The sequence below is a fragment of the Zingiber officinale genome, chromosome 2B (assembly GCF_018446385.1).
Source record: "Zingiber officinale cultivar Zhangliang chromosome 2B, Zo_v1.1, whole genome shotgun sequence".
NCBI classification, from domain to species: domain Eukaryota; kingdom Viridiplantae; phylum Streptophyta; class Magnoliopsida; order Zingiberales; family Zingiberaceae; genus Zingiber; species Zingiber officinale.
The window spans coordinates 88,766,439-88,778,958 of record NC_055989.1 but is presented as its reverse complement, the minus strand read 5'-3'; the positions used below and the strand labels follow the sequence as shown (position 1 = coordinate 88,778,958).

The 12,520-nt window shown below is 37.9% G+C and overlaps 2 protein-coding genes across 2 annotated transcripts; one reads left to right on the top strand and one right to left on the bottom strand.

Annotated features, from left to right (window-relative positions):
• Window positions 1-6,161: 6,161 nt before the first annotated feature.
• On the top strand, window positions 6,162-10,414 carry LOC122046264. The gene is made up of 4 exons (XM_042606875.1): window positions 6,162-6,527; window positions 7,574-7,729; window positions 7,988-8,665; window positions 9,017-10,414. The coding sequence occupies exons 1-4, from the start codon at window positions 6,204-6,206 to the stop codon at window positions 10,172-10,174; spliced, it is 2,316 nt and encodes a 771-aa protein (XP_042462809.1). The 5' UTR covers window positions 6,162-6,203; the 3' UTR covers window positions 10,175-10,414.
• An 801-nt stretch (window positions 10,415-11,215) lies between these two features.
• LOC122048432 (RING-H2 finger protein ATL70-like) lies at window positions 11,216-11,788 on the bottom strand. The gene has a single exon (XM_042609999.1). The coding sequence runs from the start codon at window positions 11,786-11,788 to the stop codon at window positions 11,216-11,218; it is 573 nt and encodes a 190-aa protein (XP_042465933.1).
• Window positions 11,789-12,520: the final 732 nt, after the last annotated feature.

Sequence of the window (12,520 nt, the reverse complement as noted above, 5' to 3'; positions counted from 1 at the left end):
GCATAAAACAATGATAATAACTAACTTGATATGTGGTAAATTCAGCTGTATAATAATAATTGTTGTTGGAGATACTCTCTCTACTAGGAACATCATTCTCAATTGACTAACTATCTAAAAATAAACCCAAATAGTCAACCATAATTTTCTTCTATGAATTATGAAAAATAATAGCTAAGAAAATAACTATGTTCTAGAAAGAGAGGAGAGGCTGAGAGAGAGATAACAGTGGAGGGAGGTGTGACTGAAAATGAAGTATGAGAGAAGGATTTAAAGGGGGAGGTTCTAACATGTGTCAAGAGTTGAAAGGTGGATAATTTAAGGGGAGGAGAGATTCTGACATGTGTTAAGGGTTAGAGGAGGTAATTTAAAGGGAGAGGGGTATTTTGACATGTGTCAATGATTCTAGGGTGCGTAATTTAAAGAGAGTGAGAAGTTCTGAAATGTGTCAAGGGTTGAAAGGGGATAATTTAAGCGAATGAGAGGTTTTGACATGTGTTAAGGGTTGGAAGGGAGGTAATTTAGAGGGAGGAGAGATTCTGACATGTGTCAAGAGTTGGAGGAGATAATTTAAAGGAAGAGGGGTGTTTTGATATGTGTCAAAGATTGGAGGGTGGGTAATTTTAAGAGAGTGAAAAATTTTGACATGTGTCAAGGGTTGGAAGAATGGTAATTTAAAGGGAGGGGGTATTTTGACAGGTGTCAAGGGTTGGAGGGTGGATAATTTAAAGAGAATGAGAGGTTCTAACCAATGTCATGTGTCAAAAGTTGGAAGGGAAATAATTTAAAAGGAGGAGAGGTTCTGACATGTATCAAGCGTTGAATGCGGGTAATTTAAAGGGAGGAAGGTATTTTGACATGTGTCGAGGGTTGGAGAGAGAGTAATTTAAAGGAAGTGAGAGGTTTTGACATGTGTCAAGGGTTGGATGGGGTAATTTAAAGGGAGGGGAGACTAGGGGATAATTTAAAAGAGAGAAAAGTTTTGATATATGTCAGAAGTTGTTAAGAGTTTGAGGAGTGGTAGTTTAAAAAGAACCGGAGGTTTTGACATGTGTCAAAAATTAAATAAAATAAAAAAAAATTGATGGAAAAAATAACAAATAAAACTTATTAAAAAAACTAATAAACTAAATAAAAATTAAATAAAACTGAAAAATAGATACATTAAAAAATATATATAAAAAGTGAAGTGTAGAATATATTTTAAGAAGTGAAGTGAGGTGTCGAATTAGGAAGATAATTTAAAAGAAACGATTCTATCTATTTTAAAAATTATATAAAATAAAAAATAGTAAACAAAATTAATAAAAAAATAAAATTAAATAAAATTGACAAGCAGATAACTTGGGTATAAAGATCATTTAAAAGGGAAGTAAAATCTGGTTTCGCTACAAAGAGCAGGAAGAAATGTTCCACTCTAAGGCCTCTGTTACCGTCCTCGTCGACAAGTATGAGCATCCAATCCCTATCTCATGGCATTCCCTTTCTCATCTTCAGTAATAATCAGTCTCCTCACAGAACAGTTAGGTCTAGGAATAGATACAAGATCTTTTATATATATATATATACACACAACAAATCATTTCACCGAGAAGCAAGTAGAGCAAGCATAAAGATCTAAGAAACACTAATTGCCAGATCATTTGATTAGAATGATATGTAGCAAACAGATAATAAAGATACCTTATGCAATTTCCACAGTAATCACGGAAGAAAGTCAGCAATAAGGTCGATTGTATATATGCTCACTCTAGAAAATTAGGCTACGTTTGATTTGGTGTAATGTAATCTTACTTGTAATATAATCAAATTTGTAATGTAATGTAATGTAATGTAATCTTGATTACATTACTACGTTTGGTAATATAATGTATGTAATATTTGATTACAAAGATGATTACATTCTTTTGTTTGATGTCCATTATTTTTTATAAAGAATGTAATTCGTATTATTATAAAATGACAAAAATATCCTGCGACCTCTACCGATGGTCGTCGCACCTGTGCCGGCGGCGGCGGTGGTCGGCGGCCAGCGGTGGTCGCCGGCGACGACCGGCAGGCGGGGTCGACGGCGGTGGGCTCGTCGCCGGCGGTGGGCAGCGGCAGCCGACGACAGTGGATGGCGGCCACAATGGACTAGGGGTATATTCGGCATTTAAATTTTGGTTAAACAGTGACCTCGTAATGTAATCCGATTACATAGTATTTGTTTTGTAATCCAGATTACAAAACTTCACTACATTTTGTAATCCAGATTACATTACATTACAATTTTAAAATTAAACCAAACAAAATAATCAATCTTGTAATGTAATCCTGATTACATTACAAGACATATTACACCCTACCAAACGTAGTCTTACAAGCAAGAGAGATTTTTTATCTATTTTTCCACTAAAAAGAATAGGAAAATCCCGTGTAGTAGGGAATCGATACCACACATGACAACACCCCTATGAGCGTGGATCCCTCTATTTATACAGGGTCTTAAGGGAGTTATTGGATATATGTGAATGGAAAAAGAGGTGGAAGTAGAAAGAAGTTCTATTGTGAATGAGATTTGTGTCCCACATTGAGAGCTTCAAGGAAAATTGGTTGGTTTATATTGATTCACATATTTTGACAATGTGAACAAATGCATGAGGAGATGCTCTCTCTCATGCGTGGGTGTGGGTGGGGGGCGCGAATCCAGGGCTCGGATTACATTGAACCATGTTGATTTGTGTGTGGGCACGACCTGCGCGCACTAAATGCTGGACCGGTCAAGACAAAATTTGCCCAAGTGGAACAACCAACATTTTGTCACATAAACCTTTTGCTGCTTGTAACGGAAGAGATTAATGCAGAGAGTGAAACGTTGGCGTTTCATATCTCGGTGAGTAATGATCATTAATCTATCATTAATGTTGTTGTTGATCTGAGCTCCTATATAAGGAGGATGCGATCATATGACAAAAAGTTATGCACACGAAAGGCTGAATCTCCACCTACGTTCCTCATCTCTTCTATCGTGCATTTCTTGCTCGGTGGAGTGCCCGTAATAGCAGTCGAGTACCTCTCAATTCGATGTGACTATCAGTGCTTGGTGGGAATCAAGGTTCACCATTGTATCCTGGGAAATAGACGATCCAAGAAAGTCTCAAAGTATAGCCGGAGGTGAGGTGAATCTATTTCAAGGAAACTGCGTTCGTCGCAGGACTCGGTTCACTCAGTTCACTCGTCTGACCGCTTTCTAGGAAACGTTGCTATTCGCCCAGCAAATCACTCGGCAGAAGCCTTCGACTTGCTCGACAACAACTCACTCGGCAGCAACTTGCTCCGCATAAGCCTTTGATTCCCTCGGTCGGTCTTAAGCTTCGCTCGGTCGGACTCTTCGCTCGGTCGGCCTTAGCCTATTTCTCTTGGTCGACAGAAGCCTTCGATTCGCTCGGTCGCTAGTCTATGTTACACACACACACACACACACACACACACAAAGGAAAAAAAATCGAGATAGAGCAGCTGATACTTACCATGACCTTTGGGTACACTACTGTATTAAAATATGAGTAACTCCTTAATTTACTTTAGTGCAGTTGGGTCATTTTGTTTTCAGGGACATTATGTTGGCTGGGTTAAAGAAAAGATCTTCTATGTTTTTCATGTCTTTGTGATCACTTGAATTGTATTGGTACTTTCCCCTATGTTTCCAACATCCAGGACATTCCTTCAGTAACTATTATTACATTAGTCCATGATTACTTGTAAGGAGGATGCTTTGCTACTAAAAATCAAGTTGTTAAGATAATCAATATGTAACTAATTCTTTGAACATAATTTGTTTAAATCTATCTTTGTTAGTAGGTCTAGAATTTTTCTCTTACTACTATACTTTAAACACTATTGCAACCTAATATTTTACCAACTTTTGATTCTAGAAAATTGATTACTTTTATTTTCTTTTTTATTTTAAATGTGGTTATTCAATGTTTAAATTTCAATTCTACTTTTGGATTTTTGTTAGGTTTTACTTGAAATGCAAGGTTGTTTCTTTGAACGGGTGTTGTTGATTTGATTAGTAGTGCCTTGAGGTGTTTGATAGCATTCATAATTATAGTTTTGTTTACTAACGTTACATGATTATTTTTTGGCAAAGTTTAGAGTTCATGTCCTATTGTGTTTTGTGGATAGATTTTAAGATTCATATTCAAAGAAAATTATACTTAAATATTTGTTCGCACTGATCTTCATACTTTTGTGATGCTCATTGTTTCAAAGTCAAAAAAAAAAAAAAAGTCTTCATTAACACTTTTTTTTTAAAATTCTTTAGCATTGATGACTAAGTATGGACTAATCATCCAATGAATAATGATATCGATTGTGACTTTGGTATATTTTCAATTTATTTATATTGAAAATTTTGATATTGTAAGACTTATTGGTTTCATATTGTAAACTTAGTTGATTCATTAATCTATATAAAAGAAATAATTCATCTTATGGAGTTCAATGACAAGAGAGGGTAGAGGGAAGAAATTAAAGACATGTGTGCTATTAATAAGAGGATGGAAGAATAAATTATTGAAAGTAAAAAAAATATGGAACTCGTTGTTATAAAAAGTAAGTCGACGGAAGAAAAATTTATCAAAGAATGTAGACAAAGAAAAAAAAATTCTCAAAGGGATGGCTCATAAAATAATTCAAGAGGCAGAATATATAAATCATTTATATCTTAGAGGATTTAACTTCCGTGAATATTGCGATAGACAATGTAAAGATTAGATTATTTGTGGCGACATTTTAAAATGTATACAATTACTTATAGTTTAATTAAGAGTTAAATTTGTTTGGATGATGTAAATATTTATTTATCTTAATGTTAATTATATGGTACTTTTGGATTTAGAAATTAGTTTTTTTAAATTATTTTTCATTTATTTAAATATGTGATTGTTTGTTATAATAGGTTGATGAGAAATATAGAAATAGAATATAATAAAATTTAATGATAAATTTAAAAAATAAAATTCTATAGGGATTTATAAATAGAATTATAAATATATTAAAATTATATTTGATATACTGTGATTATTAATGGATTTAAAATAAAATTAGAGATAAAAATTCTATTGGCAATTAATTTCCTTTGATTAAGTTAAAAATATATTTATAAATAATTTTGTAATCTGTTTATGAAATTAGAGATTGAAATTTCTATCTAAAAATTAACTACGATGCGTTCACTAATAAACTTTTGAGATATAATATTTTATCTCAAATATTTTTTTTGAGACGGAAAAATAATTTTTAGAGATGAATTTTTTTTTTTTTTATCTTGAAGCCTTGTTTTTTTATAATGTACGTGAACTGGCCAACAGTTTAATTTGAACCAACGATACAATAATTTATTTTATTTTATTTAAAAATTTTATTCATCTTGAATTTTTTTATTGGGGTATTTTACTTTTTTTCAATCTCTATTTTTTGGGTGGCGTTGAATCGTTAAAAGGCCCCAACGTCAGAATGAGTCACCATCACTTTAATCTCCCAAAGTCCTTCAAAATTGACAAATTGAATGCAAAGTTGGCCGGGGCCACCGTGAGGGTACTTTGGGCCCCACACCCATGCCCTCCATTTTAATCACCTCATCGAAGGGCGGAATCAAAAAGTCGTCCAGCACGGCGACGCAACAGAATGGGCTGCGATAATAACAATAACTATCATTTTAAAAAATTGCGATAATTTAAAAAAATTTAATAATTTCGGAAAATGGAAATTTGTAGGGCTGTTTCAAGGTGGCCTCAAATTTTACGTCAGCTTTAAATACTAATATTTCTTTAAAAGGCAGAAGCCAAGTTACCTTATCTTCCATGCATATTTATAAATATTATATTAATAATTAACGTTTTTGTCCATTTATAAATAATAGATAATTAGCTGGCATTAATTATATTTCTTTTTATTCGGTCAACAAGATTATATCCATCGGATGGTTACGATTGCGTATTTACTTAACTACCCTTCCTTTTCCTGAGTTGTTGGCCAGGTTCTTTGCGTGTTTTCCTGGTAATTCTCCCGGAAGTGGCAGGGCATGATGGTAATGTTGGCCCGCAGAATGTGAGCTGGTGCGGTCGGTTGTAATAAAATGCCAGGTCCACGGCGTCGCTTTGGCCTAGGAAGATCCCTTCTCCCAATCCACACCGTTGGTTTTCCGGCGCCGGGCGATGGCGGCGATGGTGAGGAGGTGGCTACCGTGGCCGTCGGCGAAGTCCAGGAAATGCGAGGTGCGGATGGTGGTGCGCCGGATCGAGGGATTGCCGGAGGCGGGGGCCAAGGCGGTGGCGGAGGTAAAGTGGAAGGGGCCGAAGACGGCGCTCAACTCGCTGCGCCGAGGCGGGGTGAGGCGGGACCAGACGAGGGAGGAGGATGTCCGGGAAGGAGGAGGCGTGGTCGTGTGGGACCAGGAGTTCCTCACTGCCTGCACCCTCACCGCTCACAAGGGAGGCGACGGCTTCCTCCCTTGGGAAATCGCTATAACCGTCTTTTCCGTGAGTTGGATGCCCCTTGGGAACAGATTCTCTTTTTCCCGTTGTTGTTTTGCTCTTTGCTTGATTTTCCTTGAAAAATTTGTTTTCTTTTGTTGTTCCGAATATTTGAATTACACCTATATCCTATCTATCTAGGAAAATATATGGTCCGGTGATCATTTAGGTTTCGAACAGTTGGTTTGGACAATTTTTTTTTCTTCAGATTTCTCAATTGTACTCGTCTTAGATTGCTCTGAAATGTTTATGGCTGTTAGCCTTTTACCTATTGCTTCTCTATGTTCTGTCTTGGGTATTCCCTTGTCTCTGGTTTTATTCCCTTCTACGGCCTCTCTGGATTCAACTTTCTTTCATTATCATGAAACTGTATTGAAGGATTCCTCTTCCTTTCTGTCGATAACCTTCTTTTTTTTTGTTTTGATTTTTGAACAACCCATATAAAATTGTGCGCGATCCTTTCAGAACAGTAGAAATTTGTAAATCTTCCCTAGATGGCTTCGATCTTCTATCTCTTTAGCATTTTCATTTTCATGTCACTTCGAATTTGACTGCTGCATTCAATTCAGAAGCTGATTGGTGATCACACAATTACTCTTAACATAATAGGTCCTTCCTTTGACTTAAGGGAAGCATGTTGAATCAGAACGCCGCGTGTGTGATCTAATATTTTACATTTGAAAACATAATAGTTTTTTCTACTGAATGCCTTAGAAAAAAAAAATTAAATACGATCGTGACAGCAAGAGTTTACTTTTGGCTAATGACTACTGTTGACTTTGAATTTTGTTTATTGGTAAGTGTTTGCCTTTATTTTAATTTCTTATACATATCTCTACAACTTGATTCTGCAGAGAAGGTTCAATTTTAATTATTTTTTACCTCTCTTTGCTTTTTCTCATTTTGGTTGCAACTGTCCACAATCTTTTCCTCCTGAGTTCTTGTTATCTCTCTAAACAAGTTTATGTTGCTGCAAAAGTAATTAGCATCTTTTTTTCCCTTTAGAGTTCTACATAGATCTCACGTTAAGTTTTTTTGGTGTTTACTGATAGGGTCTGAGTGAAGTTACTAAGAAAAAAGACGCTGTGGTTGGTGTGGCTTCTTTGAACCTGGCAGAGTTTGCTTCAACAGTAGATGGGAAAGAGCTTGAGATCATTGTTCCTTTGTCACCTATAAGTGCCACTTCTCACTCCCATCTAACATTAGAAGTATGCCTTGATCTTTAGCAATCATAAATTTGTTTTATGCAAGCCAGATCTTGATTAAAACAATATAACTTAGCTCTTCTAAAGATGTTTTGTGTTTCTATTCATAACTGATTTTAAACATTAAACTATTGGCAATTCGGCACACTAAAATGAGATCTTCTCAAAGATAGGCCACAACGTGATAGTAAGTTGCATGTATTACCTTCTATTACTGTTCATGTTCAGTGATAATTACAAAGTGGCATCTTCCCTCTGCAGTTGACACTTTGCCTATTGGAGTTGAGAAATGTCCCTGAATCAGTCGAAGTTTTGCAGAGTTCTGTAGTTCCTGTTCCATTGTCACCTCCCACCTGTGATGCTTTCCCTTCCGAGAAGGATGAATCTTCTTCCCTAAAAGCTGGTCTTATAAAAGTTAATGCACTAAAAGCTTTACTTTTATTTCGAAAATCCAAAAAAGCATGCCAGATTGGTTATGTCAGTGAAGAGAATTCTTCTCCTAGAAACATTGATAGAGGACCAGAGTATCCATATGACTCAGATTCATTTGATGAAGATCATGAAGATGCCCAATCTATCATGAATGATTCTGGTGAAAGGAATTCCTTCGGCTATGGAAATCTTACTTCTGTAAACTGCATAGGAGGATCATTTTCTATAGACATGGTGGACAATCAGGACATGGTTTACTATAGTCACCAGAAATCTGATACCAGTTATTCATGTGCTGATGACACAAAAATGTTTGCATCTGAACAACTTACGTACTACTTCTTTAAGAGAAGTATTCTTTCTTGGAAAAAGAATGGGCTTAGCTTCAAAACTCGAAAGACTAAAGAGGAGCCCCTTCTAAAGAAAGCAAATGCAGCAGAGGGTGGTGATGACATTGATTTTGATCGGCGACAGTTAAGCTCTTTAGGAGACTCAACCTTTATGCTGGTATGCTCACATTGTTTAGTTCTTTTACCATAATTCATATCTCCTCATGTGGTAGTTAAAATTGTCATGAACTGGCTATAGGTATATCAAGATGCATGCATAAAGCATTGTTATATCTTGTAATTTTACTTTTCTTATGATTTCTTCCTTTGCCATTTACTTTTGTGTTTCATATATTAAAGCCAAATTTATAGATTAAACAAATGGCATCCTATTCGGATTAAAACATCCATTTTCTTGATTCATGATACATTGGAGTGCTTTTATAGTAATTTTAGACATTTCTACTTACGCATTTACTTTGTCAAAGAAGAGCATGTTAATCTCATGAGATCTTCAATGCGATTGCAGGATTGTAATTGTACAAGTGGGTCATCGGTATCTAACTTTGGCGATGATGACTTTGTAGTAGGAAGCTGGGAGCCCAAAGAGATATTCAGCCGTGATGGACATTTGAAGCTCATAACCCAGGTCTTCTTTGCCTCAATCGATCAGAGGAGTGAGAAAGCATCTGGTGAAGCTGCTTGCGCTGTCCTTGTCACCATTTTTGCTGACTGGTTTCATGCTAATCCTGACATGATGCCAATTAAATCTCAATTAGACCAACTCATACGGGAAGGTTCTTCTGATTGGAGGATCCTTTGTGAGAACGATACATATAGGGAGCGATTTCATGATAGGCACTTTGACATTGAGACTGTCCTTGAGGCCAAGATCCGACATCTTTCTATCGTCCCTGCAAAGTCCTTTGTGGGGTTCTTCCATCCCGAAGCTGAAGTGATCGAGGATAGTGAGACACTCAACTTCCTTAAGGAAACAAAGTCTTTTGATGACATTTGGGATGAAATCAGCTGTGCTCGATCTGAGTCTTCTTCTGGTGGTCCTCACCTCTACATCATTAGCTGGAATGACCATTTTTTCATTCTCAAGGTTGAGCATGACGCTTATTATATCATAGACACACTCGGCGAGAGGCTTCATGAAGGGTGCAACCAGGCTTACATTTTGAAGTTTGATGACACCACAACAATCCACAAAGTGAAAAGCGAAGTCCAGTCAGCCTCTGATAATGTCCAGCAAGAATCAAACATCGGAAGCACTGATTCAGAGGATGAGCTCATATGTCACGGCAAGGAGTCCTGCAAGGATTACATCAAGAGTTTCCTTGCTGCCATTCCAATCAGGCAACTCCAATCTGATTTAAGAAAACGACCTGCCACTTCCACACAAATTCATCAACGGCTTCAGATCGACTTCCACTACACCAAGAGATCCAAAGAGCAAACAACGGAACCCCAACGAGAACTAACCTTGGATTTTCTATATTCGCCACAATCAGAGTCTGAGCTCTCCAGTCCTACAGAGTCTGAGACTGAGCCCTCAGGGAGAAGAGAGACAGCAACCAAGTTCTCATGGGAGATAGTCTCGTCGGAGTTGTCATGGCCTACTGAACCAGAGCAGGCATTTTTGCTAACGCCATCTGTAAATTTGGAAGTGGAGGTTGCTTAGCTCTCCGATCTTTTCGGTTCCATAGGAAATCTTTTCCATTTTCAATGTTCTTAGTGATAACAAGGAGGTAGAGTTGTTTTTCTCAATTGTAAGTAATGCTTCTGACCTATGATCTCCCTGTTGCTTATACTCAAGAAAAAAGTGTCCTCCCTTTAACATCTAATGTTTTGTTTTTCTAATATATGTTCTTGACATCGTCCCCTTGAATTTAAGAGTGGGAATAAGTCAAAATTCTGATTATTTGTCTTATAATTCTACCTCATAGTTGCATATCTCTCTTTATGGAATGAGAGTTATTCTTTGCATGGTGGTTTTTTTTTTAAAAATTTTTTTTGAGCTATTTGTTGTTTAATAATACTTCTAGTATTTTTTTTTAGTCTCTTATAAAATCTATTAAGACAGTATATAATCGACCAAGTACGGCCTGATTCTATATTTCTTTTCTGGAATCGTGTACTAGTGGGAGTTTGGTATCCAAGAGTTGGCACCCAGCTCTTTCCACCGAGATAACCTTAAATCTTTAGTTATTTATTGGAGGGCTGACCATTGCTGTAGGAGCATCTTTTTGTCATTAAACTTGCTTGAATTGAACCTCAATATTTTATTTGATTCCTATTATTTTTGCTGAATGTATAAATTTTTCTGGTATGCAATATGAAATGTAGAATACATAGAGCCTAGATCTCTTGCTCCATAAAAAAAAATTAGAAGGATGGATTTTTCTTTGAGTTCATCGTCCCTTAAATTATAGTTTGGGTCGGGACGGATGGCCGAAGACCGCCTCTCGCTCAGCGCTAGGTTGTTTGGCCACTTGTCCATCGTCGACGTCCTTCGGACGACTTCTGGTCATTCGTATCGATCCAAACTATAATCTAGAGGGAAGAATATAGGAAGGGATCATATTAATTACAATCGGATCACGATCATAATCCGATAAGTGGATCCATTTTTTTTGTATCTGCTCCCCAATAATTAAATTAGATATCCGAATCCTATATAAATAAATGATTTTATTTTTACCGAAAATAAATAAATGAAATTTTATAAATGGTTAATTACATTAATTGTATACGACGACGACTGCCGTGTGATGGCCAGCGGCGCAGCGTCGGCAAGCGGCGTCGGCAGCGGGGTGGGCACCGGCGAAGACCGGCAGACGGGGCAGGTTGGGTGCGCCTTCAGCCACATGTCGACGCAGTCGATGTGGAACATGTGGCCGCAGTCCGGCAGGAGGCGGAGCACGTCGGCGGCCTGGTAATCCGCCAGGCAAATCGAGCAGCTGGCCGCCGTCAACGGCATCCCCCTCTTCCCCGCCTCCGCGTACGCGACCTTCGGGTAACCCCCCAGCGTCGCCTCGTCGAGTCCCCCGGAACACTCCACCCCCGGCGGCGCCGCCTCCTCCTCAGCCCGACGCCGACGCCGCTGCGCCGGGGACGGCGCGGAGGCCGCGGAAGCACGCATGCAGAGGAAGGAGATGAAGGTGATGGTGGTGATGAGGAGGAGGATGCCGGCGGAGACGCCGAGGCCGTAAACCAAACTGCTGAGCCGCTCCGGCGCCGCCGCCGGGCCGCCATACGAGTTCGGATCCGAGCTGACGGCATTGTCGCTGCTCATGAGGATCCGAGATCGAATGCAATCTTGTAATCGATCTAATCGGTTTGCCGTTACGATGAGCCCCGGAAGGGGTGTTTTATGGATCGGATCTACAAATGTCAACGGAGGAATATACAATTCTAAGATGGTCAACGCTTGCTGCGGGCAAAAAATTAAAAGGCTACATCAAATTTAAATTTATCATCAATCTGAATAATAAATGCAATTTTGTTTTTTTGTTTGGTCGGTTGAGCTTGATCAGTTTATTTCGTGCGAACACTTAATCGGCAGCGCGACTCGCCTAATTCAATCAACTCAATTAACTCATAATTTGTTTTTAGCAATTAAATTCTATTTACCTCAAATTATTCATCCAAATATTAGAATAGAATTAGAAAAAAACTATTTTAATTCTATTCCGTTTATGAATGGCATTTGTGTTAATTTTGATATGTTTCTTTATCAATTTCTTCATATATCGATCCATCTATTTGGCTTAGCCTACCGAAGAGAACAATTGGATTAGTTTGAGTGATTTGTTTGGTCCATGTGATCCGTTCATTCGACCTTTCCGTCTCATTCAACTTAGCCCACTCGATTCACTTAGATCACCATCTATCTAGCCAGTCGGTTGTTAAATGACCATTTTGTTGTAGTTAACACCTTCCCCTTCGCTGTACCACAGTCGGAGAGTAAAACAATTATCCGACCAACACAGTTATGTGTTCCGTCAGTATCCGGTGGGTTGTGCTA